Below are 18095 nucleotides of genomic sequence, written 5' to 3'. Positions count from 1 at the left end.
CATCTCAAACCCTCTGATCTACTAATTAGCAATACAGCCCTGTTTTTTGGTATTTCAAGTCTTCATGAATGCACAAATATACAAAACAAAGTCCCATACTAAAAAAATAATAAAGTCTTTTGACCATCTTTTTAAAAATTCCCTTAAATGTTGTCATACTCTATGCTGGCATATTGGTTGGACCACTAAGTGACTTCAATATTACTAGTTGGATGTCACATATCTCATTTTCTGGTCTTTAGATTGAGTAACTTCATTGTTTTTGTTTTGTACTTTTGTGCTAATTTGAAAACTGGATTATAGCTACAGTATGCTTGTACTTTTGTATGGCTGTACTCTATTTATTTTCGCAAATTAAAAGTTTGTAATCGAAAAAACAAATTCCCTTAAAAATAGTTCTGCTAGGAAAACCTATTTACACCAAAACAACTTACATTGAAACAACGCTACCCGGAAAAAAATGAAAACCAGCAGAAGTACCTTTAATTTATTTTTCTGGCCTCCCTGTCTCTGAACCATGTAAATAACATATGCTTTCATTGCTATAGCCCTAAACACATAATCTCGGGACTTACAGCTGTTAACCGGTGGGCATATTTCACATGGGTTTCCCCAGGCCTTTCCAAGAGAACAGCAGCATGAAGAGCGACTTACACCAACTCCAATCTCTGTGCTACAGGAGATTGTACCATCCCCACGAGGTCCATGATTGAGATAACAGTTACCCACTCTGGTATCTGAAAGAAATATTAGGAACAGTCAATGGACAATCCATTAGCAAGTACACGATTTACCATGCCTGGATAGTGTGCTTGTGTTACTGAATAACTAGCTCACTTGTACTGCTTTTATTTGTCATTAAAAACCTTTTGGGATTAAGGAACATTTTACGAGACACCCTGCTGAATGAATAGGTGTGATTGTCTACACATTCCAGATTTTTTTGAGATCCTACTTTTAATGTAACGATGAAAAGAACCAGCATAAGTAGTATTTCTGTACTAGTATTCATCATAGTTTGGTCTCATTCCAGCTCAACTTCTGAACAATGTTTTAATTAACTTTGAAGCTTTAAGAGTATGCCAAGTACACAGTGCCTGCTTTCCTGCTGAATTAAGTCAGTTACAATAAAAAGTATGACATCTGGACAGGTCAATAGATCAGGCATTAAAAGTGATTACTTCCAAAAACAGATCTGGTTCAACAATAATATATTGGTCTCAGGGAGACAAACAAACTGGCTAACATTTCTTTCCTGAAGTGTTGGAAATTTTCTGTACATTGTGGCATTGCAGAATGCCTAGTTAAACAAAAACAAGCATGTATATTTTCTTTTAATAGCATCTTTCCAGAGTTATACATTTTTCACTACATAAAGTGTAAACCATAGGCAATGTTCATGTACAGAATAATGTAGCCAGTCACATTCTTTTCTTAGCATCAAAATGATGTAATTCATGGTATATAAGAAATATTTGTTTAGGTTATTTGAGAAAAAAATAGTACAAACATCAACATCTCAACTACTGCAGTAATGTTTGAGGCAGACTTGGGTGTACCTGTTACCCTGCAATTAGAATTCCCAGCATTTCCTATTTATCATTGCTCCTGTCTGCCATCTGGCAGGACATATTGTTATAAGGAAATGCTAAGGGTGGCAAACATACTGTATATTTAAAAAATAAGATATAGATGATCAAAAAATTGTAAAGAATCTCAACGTTGCAAATGTCAACTGTTGGAAAGTTCAATAGCTTTCCTAAAATGGTGTTTTTCTTCTGAACATATGTGTTAGTGATAAATCACATTTTATTCAAATTTCACATTTAGATTTTTTTTACTGCCTTTAATTCTAACAATGCTCTCACTGAAAACATTTTGTATTAAAGCCACTCTGTCACATTAAAAGCTTCAAAATAAGACCACCCCTTAAATAAAATACTTAAAGCAGTTGTAAACCCTTTTGTATACACAATGAAGTGACCACCCTCTGGTGATAACCAGAGATGAAACAAGTCCATCCTCCTAAATGAGTTGCACCTGTTTTTCTGCAGCCCTCTATTCTCCACAGTCTTCCAAAACAAACATTTTACACAGCATCTCCCAGCAGTAGAAAGCAGGGGATGGTGATCTGACTTCACACTGTCTTTGCTCTTTTTCCTGCTCACCTCAATTCAGGATACTGTAGTGACTGTTGGATCAAACCACAGTGCTCAGCAAGAGAAAAGAAGTTTTTTTGCGCCTGAAGATTATATGACTCTTCAAGACAGCAAACATATGTGGCATGGCAGCGGTACTGGTAAGTATTAGGCCCAAAACTCACTTTTCCAATGTGATGCATTGTGGTAACACATCTTATTGTATGCTACATCCGAAAATGAGTTGCGGTGCCACAAATTATGAATGGCAACCCAATGCACTAAGGCAATGCTACTTTGATTCACATTTTCCTTAGAAATACCTGTAAATTAGCTTTGATGTTGCTGTCATGTGACCATTTGATCCTCACTATTAGATGTTACTAATAGTCATGGGCAGAGGCTAGCAGTGTGCATTGGTCTGATGCCGCTGACATGCACAGCCAGCCAGCTATGCACCTCATGAACATAACTTTGCTACTGGCAATTTCCACCGGTCTCATAACACCAGCCCTGTAGTTCTCTGAAAAAAATGCAGGGGATGTGTTTATGACAGCTGGGCAGCCTTATGGGGACTGAAGACTTCTAAGACTAGCTGCATAGAGAGGAAGGGCCTCTTTAGCACATATGATGCAGAAGTTGGAACCAGATGTTGTTCACAACTGAAGATAGGTAAAAACAAATGAGACTGGAGTTCTTTAAGTTGGCTATACTGTGCTCAGATTGTTAGTAGTTTGTTAATGCTTTCAAATTAAAACTCACTTCTTTGCATCATTCTATTAATCAACCTATTAATTTCTCTGGTAATTTACCAGGTGAAAACAATACATTCATGTAAATGAATGTGAAATGCATAATAATCAAGGGTAAACATTGGCACTAAAATATTATTACTTCACTGTATTTTACATATACAGTACTTTATATAAATGTATTATGTACAGATAAGGCCTTTTGTTATTTATATGCAAGGGCTGATTTTTAGTTGTTGTTTGGCCCCATTGCATCATACAGACTATTAAGATTATTAGGAATAAAAGGGTAGGGAAATGGGCCATATTAAAAAAAAATACACTACAAATTCTCATGCTGAATAGGTTACAATGAATAACTGCGTTTACAGTGATATATGTGATTTAGAAGGTAGCATCTGGAAATCAGATGTAGCAGAGGTTAATACAAGCTAAGAGGCTGGGGCACTCCAGGAGTAATGACAAGTTACATTTGTACATAGTCAGGTGGATCCTTGCAGTAAATAGCTTTTGTTAGCTTTCTTCTGGAGATCAGATTGTATAGCCTTTTAAGAAATACATTTTAGAATTATTAAGCAAATGCAAATAACAGTTAATAACAATCCTATAAGTAGCCTATGTTGAAGTGGATGAAAGGGGACCAGCATCTTGTGCAAAATATTCGTAATCTGGAATTTTTCACTTTAGCTACTAAAGTAAATTAATGTTGCATAGTAGACAGCTGTTTGAAAAAAAAAACACTTTTTAAGGGCTTACATGTATTTACCTATTTATTTTTGTATATGTAGATGGTGCTTACCCACACAGCCCACTCCAGTGGGGTTCAGCTGAAAGTCAGGAGGACAGTTACACTCATATCTCCCAGGAGTGTTAACACAAAAGCCATTCACACAGTTGATGGGATCTGCACATTCATCTACATCTGCAGGAGGAAATAGATCATATTTATATTTACCATTGCTAAGCAGGTAATAACAGCTCTCTTAAGTAAGAATGCAACCCAGAATTAGTAATGTATTGCATGAAGAAATGATGGAGATAGCCTGTGCATAAAATACGTAGAGCTTCAACTGAATCATGAAAGTGTAATACTTAGAGGTTGTTCTGCTAATCTCCTTCAAATGCTGTGAACACTTTTACACCAATGTGGCTGACAATATGTACTGACAGGAACCAGCAGTTGAAATTGTCAGAGGACCTCAACGTACACAATTAAACAATTTAAAGTGTGGAGTCATATTTTGTATCTCTTTGCACATATTATTCTTAAAGTGGCACAGAAAACTCCTATTCTTTTCATCCAAGGAGGTTGCATGTTTAGATTCTATTTAGATCTGCAGTTGGCATGATGCTGCATATTGCCCACTTATGATATCAGCCATTTGAGGCTTGAAAGTTTAGTTGAGAGTCAACAGAGGCATGCCTTGAGAATAACTGTTTTGGAAAGCCCTTAAATCAGTCACTTTAGTCCAATTTTCTGAAAAGTCCATAGACCACATCTTTACAAAGATGATGTTACTTTCCAGCATACAAAGCCCACTTTCTGAGAGTTAAACAAACTTCTTCTGCCCTCCTAGTGGCACCATCCACATTTACATACAGTATTTCCTGTGGTCACATCCTCTCTCCATTTTTCTCCATGTGATTCAGCAACTGTTGTCAGTCAGGAAGAGAATGAAATGCTTGGTATCAAAGCAATTCAGGACAAAATTCCAGTGAAAACCTTGCAAATGTGCAGTTTCTTTTCTTTATAGGTCAGTAAACTGTGTACAGGCTTCCTGGTTTCATAGTAGTTGTGATTTGACCTTAAAGGGAATCTATCACTTTGCCTTTATCCTCCCCTACTGATACTTTTCTCATGCTCCCATGCTGTCTTGTCTACCTACCAGAACCCTGAGTAGAAAGCTCTGTATGAGCTCCCACAGGGTCAAGGACCTTCCCCCCTGTCCCATGATGCAGTGCACAGACCTGTCAAATGGCTACTCAGGTGCCAAGCACTGCATCCTGAGAGGAATAGAAAAAAGATCACGAGCACTATGGGTCCCTTCCATTTAGATGTTTGGAATGTAGTACAGCTGAATCATTTGTTGAATTCTTTGCATTGTCAGTTTAGCCATCCTCTGATCTCTTTGGAGGAATGCTGCACCCACCTGGGCTGTCTTCCTTATACCCTCCCAAAAATGTACTCTTTGTTCATTACACCACCAGACAATCATCATTTACCCTTTCTTGAGAAATAGGAGTCAGATTTGGGTAAAACTTTTACATCGCACAACGGACTAACATAATCAGAGTCACCTTAAAATCCTCAATCCGTACGAGAACACAGGAAACTAACTATAAGATCCTTTCTCGGTGGTACTATACCCTTACAATTTTGAGTAAATACTTCCCGCGTACATCTGACTAATGTTGACAATGCCAGGAGGAATACAGCACATTACTTCATATTTTTTGGGCATACCCCAAACTCTCGGATTTTTGGAAAGAGGCCTAGAGGATTACACAGAAATTCACTGATTATGTAATATCTGGAGACCAAGCCTTTTTTCTCCTTCATGCCTCTAAAATACCTGCTAAAATATATGAGATCACTACTTGGCCATCTTCTCAATGCCGCTAAGTCATATATACCTCTCATTTGGAAGAGTACTCAGCCACCGTTCATTGGACTTTGGCTTAAAAAAGTGGAGGAACTGAACTTGTCTGAGACCTGATACTTTCCTCGCTACAGAAACAAGAAGTGCACTCCAAAACCTGGACCCTATGGAATATGTTCAGATACTCAGAAGAAGGTAAAACTCTTTTTGAAGTGAGTCCCATGGTATCTTAGGCAATATCTCTGTCCAACCCTGAGCCATATTATCTCCCCACTCATCCCTCCCCCCTTTTTTTCCCTCCCCATTCTTTATCTAAAGTACTATCTCACACTTCCTCCTTTTTCTCTCCATGACTATAAATGAAAACTGGGTCAAAGGAAGACACATATCCACATGTTAGCACACTGTACCTGAATTTGAGGTTCTGATATGAGGTTGCTTTTGCTTTAATGTTTACTTGCTCCCATGGTCTGTCAGTCATGACCTCTTCACATACATGTACTGTACCTATGCTAGTCTGCTTTGTAATGGAAGCACTGGTTTATTTTGCACAGTTTCCTTCACTGTCTATGTAACTGACTTTGCTAGAATCTGCCTTCTTCTTTCAAATAAAATTTATAAAAAAAGAAAAAAGGTCTCATGTGCAAACAGTAAAGTTAAAGAATGCAACAAAGGCAAGTATCAGTAAGAAGAAAATCTTATAAAGGGAACTTGTCACTTTGACTCAAACAGACAAAGTGAAGAGGTAACTTTAACCTAAGTATACCTTCCACCCTTCTTGTCACCTGTCATGTTTTTCCTTTTATGTCATGATAACTACTTTAAAGTGACAGGTTTACTTAAAGGCGATTTGTAGATTGTTTATTCATTTTAATTGTTGTCTGGAGTGTAGTTAATTTATTTTCTGGAAGTGTAGTTAATTTGTTACCTACCTGTACAGTTTCCTCCACTGCGGTCCAGCTCATACCCATCATCACAAACACACTGAAACATGCCAGGAAGATTCCGACAAGTGCCAAAAACACAGATATTCTCAAAATAGCATTCATTGATATCTAGAAGGATAATTTACAACATTACTTTTACATTTGTGATACTCTTTGCAAAAGTCAGTTTTTAGACAGCACTAATAACAGTTATAGGGGTAATTTTCTGCAGATTTTCAACTCTTGCTCAAAACAACCAATCAGCTTTTTTTTTGTTCCTACTACAGATCATGGAATGTACTACAGAGTATTCATGATTTCTAAAGAGTCTAGTTATCAATGAATTTCACCCAAAATTCAGACAGCGTTCACCAAAGATTTACACATTTCTCGAATTGAATCTTATGTAAAAAATGTATGAATTTTGAGTGAAAGTTGTGTGAAAACATTGATAAATAGATGCTGAAAGTAAGAGTTTCTACAGGAATGCCTGATTACCCCCTATGGTGTGTTTGTAATACCAAAAATACCAAGGAATATATATTTTTTGGTGGACAAACAATGCTTTGTTTTGTATTTTTGTCCACAAATTTGTATTTTCTAAGCATTGTATTTATTTATTAATAGTTTTTTGCTGTTTAGCACTTTAACACTTTTAAACAGAATGATTGCAGCAACTAGCTATTGCTGTGGTCATTCAAGCATCAGTTGCATAATTGGCTCCTCCTTGAAATTGCAGTTGTCTAACTGGCAGAGACTCCCAGCAAGGACACTTACAATAGTATGCATTTAATCCTACTGTGAAGTCCTCTAGGAAATTGTATTGTAGAAGATCCACAAAGTGTAACAGCACTGCACTAGGTTATACTCTAGGCTAGGTTTAAATTTACTTATTTCAGTATATTCCTAAATGTTTGTATTCCCATTTATTAAGGTAGAACCACACTCGGTAACACACCATGTATACATCCTATATAGCATTTGAAAATGTGCGCAACTCAGGCTTGTACATTTCTATTGGTTTTAGAACTCTTAAATTAGTTCCTTTTCATAACTGGACAAAATATTGTCCTTGTCATGAAGTAGGTCACTGTGCTACACAAAGTTGTCTAAATACAGATAATGGAGAAGTTCAATGACAAAACAATAAAAAGTGACTCTGATCATGAAAAACTACGCACTTCACTTCAAAACTATCAAACAGACCTAAATGATTGTTCCTTGGATTTCAAGAGAGTCTTCTCACAGGTTGATTGTCTGCCAGCACATTCAAATAATTTCTGTTTACTCCAGCCAACCTAAACTTTAAGAGCTAGGAAGAAACAATAATGGACTTACCCTGGCAAGACTTGCTGTCTGGGGCTGGAGTGAAGCCCATCTCACACTCACATCGATACGAACTTGGGACATTCAAGCACTGGCCATTCTCACAAAGATTAATATTTTCAGCACACTCATCAATATCTGTATGGAAAAAAGAAAAGTGTAGTGACCCATTCCATTCAGTTCTTCAAAATGTATTTAATGGTGAAGGATATTATTCTTTGCTATATCTCAGCAAAATGTCAAGGTTGGTTGTTATGTTCACACTTGAAGATTTGAAACACATAATTATTCTACATCTTACTAAAGGTTGGTGTTTGCACTAGTATAAGAATGGTACAGTTGATCTAAAATGTAATTATTTTTGGTAGTATAAAGACAATTGAGAATTATGCCTGTTTGTGTGTGTGTTTTTTTTTCTTCTCCCTCAGAGATTGCCTTATTAACATTCTGCTAAAACATTGTGTATTAGTACTGCTTGGACCTTGAAGAAGAAGGTACATGCTGAAAGTTTGTCCTGAAAAATTGTATGTTAGTGCAAATAAAAAAAGTATCACAGACAATACTCAATTGTTTTTGGAACAAGTGCACTAATACGGCTACAATCACCTCAAGTATGATAGTATAAAGAAATCACATACTTGCACAAGAAAAGTAAGTTCATATTACATGGAAATCTTGACACATTTGTCTGAGAGCTACCCTTTAATGTGTCAAACCTATGGATGTGGTTTCTTTACGTACTTGCTAATTACTTTCTAGCAATAAATAATAGGAATATGCCTTGTGTATATAAAAATATCATATTTAACATGCCAATGACGCTTCAGTTTGTTCATAAAGTAGTGAATGTGACTTTCATCAAAACATTCTCTAGTGGAGAATTAATCACTGTAATTTAAAACATATTATTTACTAAAGCTGGTTCACTCAGAATCTCGTGCACTTGTGCATGGTAGCCAGTCAACTTCTAACCTCAGCTTGTTCAATTAAGCTTTAGCAATAAAACCTGGAAGCTGATTGGTTTCTATGCAGAAGTGCACAAGATTGTGAGTGAACCAGCTTTAGTAAATAAACCCCATAGACCTGAAAGATTATCTGCATATAATGTTTGCTAAATGTTAGATTCTCTTCTTTCTAAATACGTTTTTAGTTAAGCCATCTCAATATTTGCATACATCTTAGTCATGGGGAACAAATAATGCATACACTGAAAAATATATAAGACATGGAAGAAAGAAATTCCTTGCTGAACACAAATCACAAAAATTTCCTATCAAATATGTACCGTAATTTTTCTTTCCTGATGGACTCCATGGCAGCATATGTATGGGTTAGTCCTGCCCTCTCCTCTCCTATAGGACCCCAATCCCATAAATCTTTGTTCCTTGCCGGAGGCCTAGTTCCATAACTAGCCTACTCATGGCATTGGGAGGGTACTCCTGCTGCCATGGAGTCCATCAGGAAAGGAAAATTATGGTAAGTATTTGATAGGAAATTTTCCATTTTCCTGACAGACTCCATGGTAACATATGTATAGGAAATAACTAGCCATACACACATGGGTGGGCAGTTACTCAAACAAAGACTTTAATTTGCCCCATCAACCGACAGGACTTTCAAACCATAACTAGCGGGGATAAAGAGGCAAGCTCCACACAGTAATGAGCCATGAAAGTGTTGAATGAGGACCATGAGGCCGCTCTGCAGATCATTTGAGAGGCGAAATGCTGGGAAACCGCCCAGGACATAGCCACACTTTTTGTTTAGTGTGCGGTCACCGCCTCCAGAGGCATCAAGCCCTTAGCTCTGTAGGCTATTTGGATGGTCTGGACGATCCAGGCCGCGATTGACCTGGGAGACGCCCGATCTCCTTTACTCTTCCCATGGAAAAGGATGAATAGACGGTTCGACATACGGAAGATTGCTGTGACCTGCAAGTGTAGCCTCAAGGTCTCACCTACGTCCAGGGGGTGTGAGCCTCATTGGCTCCCGAGGCTCTAAATGTTGGCAGGACAATCTCTTGGTTCTTGTGGAAGACTGAGGTCACTTTAGGATCAGAACCCAGTATAGGGATGAGGACCACTCGATCCGGGAAGAAAGTAAAACACGGTTCTTTACATCCAAGGTTCCCGATTTCAGAGACTTATTTTGCCGATGTAACCACCACCAGAAAGGCTGCCTTGATGGAGAGCTCCCTCACTATGGGTGGACCAGCTAATTCTGGAACACCTCCAGAAAAGAAGTCGAGGAAAAGTGGAAGGTCCCATTTTGGGAACCTCGGTTTCCTCTGGGGCCTCAACCTTACTGCACCTTTGAAAAGTTGCCGAACCAGAGAATGGTCGGCCCATGATACTCCAGTGAAGGTTGAGATGGCTGACACTTGAACCCTGAGGGTTCTGACTGACAGGGGCAGGTCCAGGCCTGACTGCAGGAATCACAGGACATCATGAACCCTCAGATTACTAAACGATTCGCCCACGGTTGAGATATAGTCCACGAACTTAGACCAGACTCTTCCATAGACCATGTTGGTACTTGGTCTTCTGGCACTCATCAGGGTAGGGATGGCTTCAGCAGGACAACTTAAGGCCTCCAACCTCCCCCTCTCAAGAACCAGACCATTGGATGAAGCCGGGCTGGGCAAGGGTGAAGAGTGGCATCCTGTGACAGCAGGTCTGGCTTGAGAGGGAGAGGAACTGGATTCTGAAAGCTGAGTTTCACCAGTAAGGGAAACCATGGTCTGTTCGGCCAGTAGGGAATTCCGGCCACTACCTCCACCGCTTCTGCTCTGAGCCTCCAAAACACCTGAAGATGACAGGGTCTGGGGGAAATGCATAAGCCGTGCAAAATCTCCACTGATCTGTCAGAGCATTCACCCTGAAGGCCTAAGGACAGCGATTCCTGGTGTAGTACATCCCCAGTTTGCTGTTGCACGGGGAGGCAAACAGGTTGGCTTCCAGACTGATCTTGAGGGTCAGTATCCACTTGAAAACTTCTGTGTTGAGAGACCACTCATTGTTGTCCAATTGAACTCTGGATAGGAAGTCTGCTTGCGAGTTCTGGACTCCGGGGACGTATACTTCCGATATGTTGGACAGATTTCTCTGAGCCCAAGCTCTACCTCTTGTAAGAGGAACAGGCTGTGAGTTCTGCCTTGTCTCCTTATGTAGGACACTGCCGTCGTATTGTCGGACCTCAGGAGGACTGATTTCCCCTGTGTTAGGTGCTGGAAGGCCCGTAGGGCATAGAGCGCTGTTCCTAATTCCAGGAAGTTCGACCCCAACCTGTGGGAGGGAAAGCTTCATCTTCCCTGAGCTATCTCTGACTGGCAGAGAGTACCCCATCCGGAGTTGCTGGCATCCGTAATGATTGTGACCCAGGAGATGGGGGCAATCGAGTGGCAGTTGAGCAGATTCTTCTGCTGCAGCCACCAAGGAAGGCTCTCCTTCATGGACGGAGATATGTAAATGACCTGGACCATGCTGCCTGGATTCCACTGTTGAAGAAAGCCCTTCTGGAAGGGTTTGCATTCTCCACTGTGCCCACTTCACCATCGTCACTGTGGACATCATGGTGCGAGGAAGACAGGGCAGGTAGTATTCGGCTCTGGATCATCAGAATCTTCTCCACGGGCACATGAATGTAGGCGTCCTTCAGATCTATAGACAGGAGCCAGTTGCCTGGTTGAATTGCTAGTTGAATTGTGAACAGCAACTTCATCTTTAATTTTGACTTCCCAATAAAGGAGTTTAGATGGATGAGATCTATGACCGGCCTCCAGGCCCAATTTTTTTCTGGTCCAAAAATAGAGGTGAGTACATGCCCTGAAACTCTTCGTCCTCCAGAACCTGCACAACAGCACCCTGCGCCAGCAGAGAGTCCACGTAGGAGAGCAAGATTTCCCTCCTTTCTCTGGAGTGAGGAAGGGCTGTAGGGGTGAACTTGAGAAGAGGAGAGCTCTTGAATGCCCAAGCATGCTCTAAAGATACTGTGCTGATGGCCCAGACGTCCCGGATTGAAGCCGCCCAGGCATGCCAAAAATGTCGAAGGCGTGCCCCCACCTTGCCTGCCTGAGCGGGCCCAATATCAGAGGGACTTTATGGCCTCACAATCTCCAGAAGTGGAGCCCTTGGAGGACTTCTGAAAAGATGACCAGCTTTTCCTCCAGCTTCTCTTGAATTCGCGACCCGGCTTGTAGAGGCGAGTGTCCCTAGCTTGTTCTGAGTCTTGACTTCTGGGCTGAGCCCTCTTCTGGCCTAGCAGACACAAATCCTGAGGCAGAAAACTGGATCTCTGCCTGAAGATCGGGCTAAAGGTGCTGTCCAGTTTGTTCCCAAACAGGGAGGAGCTCTCAAAGGGTATCTTGCACCATGCCTGCTTAGAGGCTGGACCTGCCAACCAGGGCCAAAGCCACAATGCAGGATTGGCTGTCACCGAGGACAGAATAACCCAAGCCAGCAGACGGGTAAGGTCAATCGAGGCCTCCCCCAGGAAAGCAGATGCCAACCTCAGCTGAATTCCTGGCCAATTCTTCCGGAACTCCTCTGAGTGCCGCATCCACTTTATCCAACCACACTTCCATAGCTTTAGATAAGGCCGCTAAGGCAAGCGCCAGCATGCAAGCCATCCCTACCGTAGTGAGGATTAGATTGAGATCGGAATCGATTCTCCTTTCCAGGATGTTCTTGAAGGACACCGAATCCTCGAGAGGGAGGGTAACATGCTTGGCTAGCCTCATCAAGGCCACATCCACCAGAAGGGCTGATTCGAAATGTTTGACGTACTCTGATTTGAACAGATAAAGCTTGGCTGTTTTGTTCAGCAAGGAGGCCATCTTATCGACATTGCTCCACTCCTCGGTGAAAATTTCCCTGAGTTCCTCCAGGAACGGAAATTTTGGACGATCCTTCTTTAGATGTTTGCAAAATTTCCTGTTTTTCGGGGGAGACTCCACGGCTTCTTCCCACTTCAGGGCCTCTTTGACTGTTTTGACTAAGGGCGAGACTAAAGCAACGTCAAAGCCCACACACAGATCCTCACTCTCCGCCTCACTGTCTGAGGCTCCAGCTGACAGGGGGCTAGGTTGTGAAGTCTCCAATCCCTCTTGGAGATTTTTGGGAGGGGAGCACACCCCGACCTTTGGGCTGCGGGCGTGACTAGTCCCAATTTCCTTCAGGGACTCTTGAACGACCAGTCTGACCAAAGCCTCTACCTGTTGGTTGGCACTTTCTCTCTTGCCAGTTACCCATGCAAAACAGGAGTCACGTAATGACCTGTAGTCAGGAACCTGAGATTCGCACCCCCAGCAAGTTTTCCTACTGGAGCAGACAGAGTGCCCCTTAACATGATGCCTGGAGGAGGAATGAGAGCTTCTCCTATGATGCCTGGAGTTGGAAGGAGACCACCTGTGGCGTCCAGATTTAGAGGAAGAGTGATGGCACAGAGACCTGGAAGCACCTCCGTCATTGTGTGCCATATAATGGCAATCAGACCTAGTAGGGCTGGAAAAAAAAAGAGACACAGAGCAGGGAATGGCTAAAAGCCACAGAAAGGCACCAGTGGGGGATCAAGGGGATAAAGCCGCCCGTCCATACCTACTGCACAGGGGCTGGTCACAAGGAGGCGGTGACACATCCATGCCGGGTCAGCTGCGAAGGCAACCAAGCTGTAAAAAAAAAACATGACATGCAAAATCCCAGCAGACCACCAGCGGGGCAGGAGGGAGCAGGTACTGACCTTCACAGAGGACAAAAAAGGAACACATCCTCCGGTGAGGAGAAAAGATTTATGGGAGTGGGATCCTATAAGAGAGGAGAGGGTGGGACTAACCTATACGTATGCTGCCATTGAGTCTGTCAGGAAAGATATATCTAGTACATCTCTATAATACATGCACAATTGCCCACATGCATCCTTAGAAATGCTGCCAGTATAGAAATGCTGCAAGTATAGAAAATACCTGTAATATGTCAGAAATCCAATGTGTGCCTAACTGTTTGAGCTGACAGCAAAGTGCCTCTGTTGCACTGAAATCCTCCCATCTCTCTGAACTAGAGGACACCTCCCCTCTCCTCGTGTCCTTAACATAAGTGTTCTGTAGTTCAGTTGGAGAACACAGGCAGGACTGATAAAAGGATAGCAGGAGACGTTTGAGCACTCTGAACTTCCAATTGACCTGGTTTGAGAGTGAGCACCTTTCAAAAAATAAACTTCAAACATTTCTTGCATGAAGTTCTTAAATATATACTGTAAGTTTTTCAATAGATCTTAGTTTTCGTCTATAGTGCTGGAAGGCATAAGCCACACTTCCTGGTGATATTTCCCTCTATCAACTAAACCTATTATCAGTTTTTGATAAGAACTGCTTTTATTTGTAGGCCACACATCTTTTTGTGGATCTCTGACTGGAACATATTTAGATGGTAGCTGAGTAAGCGAAATAATCAATAATCAATAATCATCAGATTCTTCTATCCATAATGCACAGGATGTACAATTGAGCAGCTGCCTTAGAGTTTACATTATGGGTATTGAGCGCTAGGCTCTTCCCTCTTGGCAGTGGTCAGGCTGGTCTGCAGCAGTTTTCCCATAAACAATCTGACCCATATGGGTGATCCAGGTAGATGCCATGACCTGCATTGTGTGCAAACAGTACTGAATACTGTCCATGATGTAACCCCTAAACAAATGAATCTTTCAGCCTGCTCAAACAATATTTCAGTATATACTGTAACTATAAGACAGGAAAGTCAATAGCAGCCCATACCCTTGTACGCTTTTGTCCAAAACAAGCCTTGGCTGTATGTCATTTTTATGTGCAAGTATACTGTAAATGCAGTTGTATATGCGGTTGTATATCTAAACTGCAAATCAAACTGTATCCATATCTTTAAGAAAATGCTGCAGCATGCAGAAGACACAGGACAGCACTGAATTTGGGGCAGGATCAACAAGTATATTTTAACACTTATCAAACATATAACAAAACCCTTTCAATGGTGTATTAAACAGACCAAAGATGAGTAAGTTTAGCAAGTGCAAATAATGTAAATGATTAGTATTGGATATTATATACTTATATTAGTTATCTAAATCTTACCTGTACATGTAAATCCATCACCAGTGTATCCTTCAATACAGGCACATCGGTATGATCCAGGGGTGTTTAGACAGTTGGCAGAGAGGCTACATCTGTGAGTTCCATTTAAGCATTCATCAAGGTCTGTATTTAAATATAAAATAATAAATGTATCTAAGCAACAGACTGTGCACAATGCAGCTACAATTTAGGCAGGGCATACATTATGCAATTTTCTTTTACTCAAAAATGGGCTGAAGGAAAGAAAATGGCTCAATTCCCCCATCAACATAGTCAGTGTTCGATCGATAGTTCGACTTCAGTACAACCAGCCTGCCCATAGATGGATCAAAATTCAGCCAGTTCAGCAGCAATTTGATCCATCTGTGGCCTGCTAGGGCTACACAGTGATTAAATCTCTACTAGCAAAATATTTAACTACTTGTTGCCCCTCATCACATTAGCATCACATTGATATTTAGTTGTTGTAAATGAGGATACTGCTAATGAGTAATTAAATCTTTCAGTAGCAAAGAGATTTTATTACCAGTGCAGCCCCAGTCTTACCTTTAGCAAAGGGTACCCTTTAAATTTTTAAAAACCATTAAGGCTGATTTATTGATGCTATTGCAGAGTACACTAGAACAAAGCAACAGCTGCAGGTATCAAACAAAACATTTCTTTAAAAAAGAAATATGATTGGTTGCTGTTTTCTTTGCACTTTTCTTTATGAATCTACCACGGAAATTACGGAAGTATTATGTTAAAAAAAAACTGTGTGGGGGAGATTTTCTATACCTGGAGCATGCAAAAGCAGCTCTACATATAAACCAATCATCTTCCACGTTTCATTTGTTAAAGCTTAATTACACAAGCTGAAGTTAGAAGCTGATTGGCTGACATACACAGCAGTATCAGATTTTGAGTGCTCCAGCTTTAGTAAATCAACCCCTTTGCCATTTTCATGGTGCAGGTCTGTGAAAGCAACATTAACAGGTTTTCCATGGAACACTTTGTTCTTTGGGTCATGGGTCCATGGAATAATAATGTGTAATTAAGACTCAGTATAGGGAAACAAGGTAATGCTTACACTGATCTTGTCTTCTGAAAAAGTCATATATTAACAATGGCAATTTGTCCTCTTTCAGGAGTTCAGTTTAAAATGTAGGTGAAAAATCTAGACTTCAAATTGTACTTAAAAAGGAAACTTTCCTACTTACAGCTAAAATGTGGGACAGACCTTATAAGCAGTTGTAACTAAAAATAATATTTCTCTAGCATTACACTTCGGGCTGGTTCATACCTGAGAAATGCAGTCCGGATGCAAATGCCTATGTGCGTTTTTGACGCATTCCGGTGTGTTTTTGATGCGTTTCGGTTCATTTTTTCCCCCTCCTTTTCTTGAACTTTAATAAGAACAAGTGCATTCCGGTGTCTTTTTGGTGCGTTTTTGATGTGTTTTACTGCATTCCAGTACAGTTCAGTGCAGAAAAAATGCAGCATGTTCTACTTTTTTTCTGGAACTGGAACACACTGGAACTGGCTGCACTGGTGTGAACTATGCCATTGGAAACCATGTAACCTACTACCAATGTGTTTTTGAAGCAGAAAAAAACGCACTGGACTGCACTGTGGTGTGAACTGGCCCCTAATCTTGGAAACTTTGTTCAAAACTCATTTAGACTCCTCCCCCTAAAAAGTGGATTGTTAGCCATCATAGAAGACTATGGGACTATTGCAGTAACCTTACATTGATAGATTAAGGTCAATGACCAGTTTAATAAATCCTGTTTGACCTAAAAAATTACAGATGCAATTTTAGATTACCAGAACTGTATTTGTGCTGCCCTTATCATCCAGTTTTAATTATTCCTTAAAGGATAAGCTTACCTTTTAACAAAAAATAATAAATGCATTTTTTTTGCAGGTAAAAAAACATGTACTTATTATTTTTTGTTTTAGAAGCCTGGAAAGCATTGTACCAGCAAACTGCAGATCACTAGTGCCATGCAGGTCTCCTGCAGACTGTCAGTGTAATCTGTCTGCCTGTACATTGTACACTGTATGACTGGTTTGGTGTCTGGTCATATAGTAACATATCATATGTTACACCCTGAATATGGATGTAACATGTTACAAAAGGTGAACTTATCCTTTAAAGTGATACAATACAAAGAGAACAGAATACTTTTTCATACAAGTACATGGTACAGCAGGCACATATCAGGAATGTGAAATGTTGGGTTTACATATTCTTGCTGTACCATGTGTGTGAAATCCCTGGTGTTCCAGCCAGTCACTCTGTTCTCCTATCAAAAACTGCATGGTCAGAGTTCTGGCTGTGCTGGGAACTCAGCCTGTTTGCCTCCAAAGACTTCCCCCACGCATACTGCACAGCCATTCACTGGGAAGATCAGTGTATTGCTGTTTCTCCACCCTCACCTCTCTATGCAGCTGAGTACAGAGAGTATGTGATCACTTATAAGAAAAATGGAAAAGGGTATTTATAATAGTATATATATTTTTTTATATAAGTACAAATGTTTTACCTTTCATTTCTATTTGAAAATAGATGGGTTGTTTTACAAGGTGAAGGTTTACGTATACAGTACTTCAAGTAAATACATTTTGAAATATATGTATAAATATAATTATCTCTTGGATATTTTAACAAAGTATAATCATTTATTGCTAGACTGACAGTAAACAATGCAAGAACCATCATTTCTGCTCCAAATAGATACAGGTGGTCACTGAGAACTGAGCCAGTTGTAGATGTACTAAATGAGTGGATGCTGAGCAAGTGTAAGTCTACTAGGCAAAGTAAATGTTAGTAAATAAGGTGACATTGTATTCACCTAAAATACCCAATCGAGTGCGTAAGAAATAAAAAAAACATGATTTTTCTACCACCTAATTGGTTCATTGAAGTGAATGCAAAAACTGGATTGAAGTGGATGGAAGGCACACTTTTTTTGACATGTAATGAGATAAAACGCACTGGAGAGAGCAATCATGCTCAGACTGGTGAGCAGAAAATGCCAGGCCACCAAAGAACTCAATGGTTAGACACCGTCAAATCTGGTACCAGCCAGAGCATGAAACAACATTAAAAAAGTAGTACAAGATTAAAAAAAGTGGAGAGCTGGCCCATAGGATGGTTGAAGGTCAGATACAATTGAACAGATAACATCATCATCATCATCATCATCACTGAAAAAGGCTCTTCTCCTTTAGTAAATCAACCCCTTTGTTTGTAATATATTGGCATTGTG

At 40.4% G+C, this 18095-nt stretch overlaps 1 protein-coding gene across 2 annotated transcripts in view; it reads right to left on the bottom strand.

Annotated features, from left to right (window-relative positions):
* Nucleotides 1-18095, bottom strand: part of FBN2 (fibrillin 2) — a 289154-nt gene that overhangs the window by 76472 nt on the left and 194587 nt on the right. For both annotated transcript variants that reach the window (XM_089677738.1, XM_089677742.1), the window contains exons 33-37: nt 14842-14964; nt 7755-7880; nt 6423-6545; nt 3690-3812; nt 576-737 (exon numbers count right to left, since the gene is read on the bottom strand). In XM_089677738.1, coding sequence (XP_089533864.1) covers nt 576-737; nt 3690-3812; nt 6423-6545; nt 7755-7880; nt 14842-14964 — 657 coding nt within the window. The remainder of the gene's footprint in view (nt 1-575; nt 738-3689; nt 3813-6422; nt 6546-7754; nt 7881-14841; nt 14965-18095) is intronic.

This window comes from Staurois parvus, unplaced genomic scaffold (assembly GCF_062004578.1).
Source record: "Staurois parvus isolate SC_StPar_1 unplaced genomic scaffold, SC_StPar_1.0 ptg000014l, whole genome shotgun sequence".
Lineage (NCBI taxonomy): Eukaryota > Metazoa > Chordata > Amphibia > Anura > Ranidae > Staurois > Staurois parvus.
This window is presented reverse-complemented; position numbering and strand designations above follow the sequence as displayed.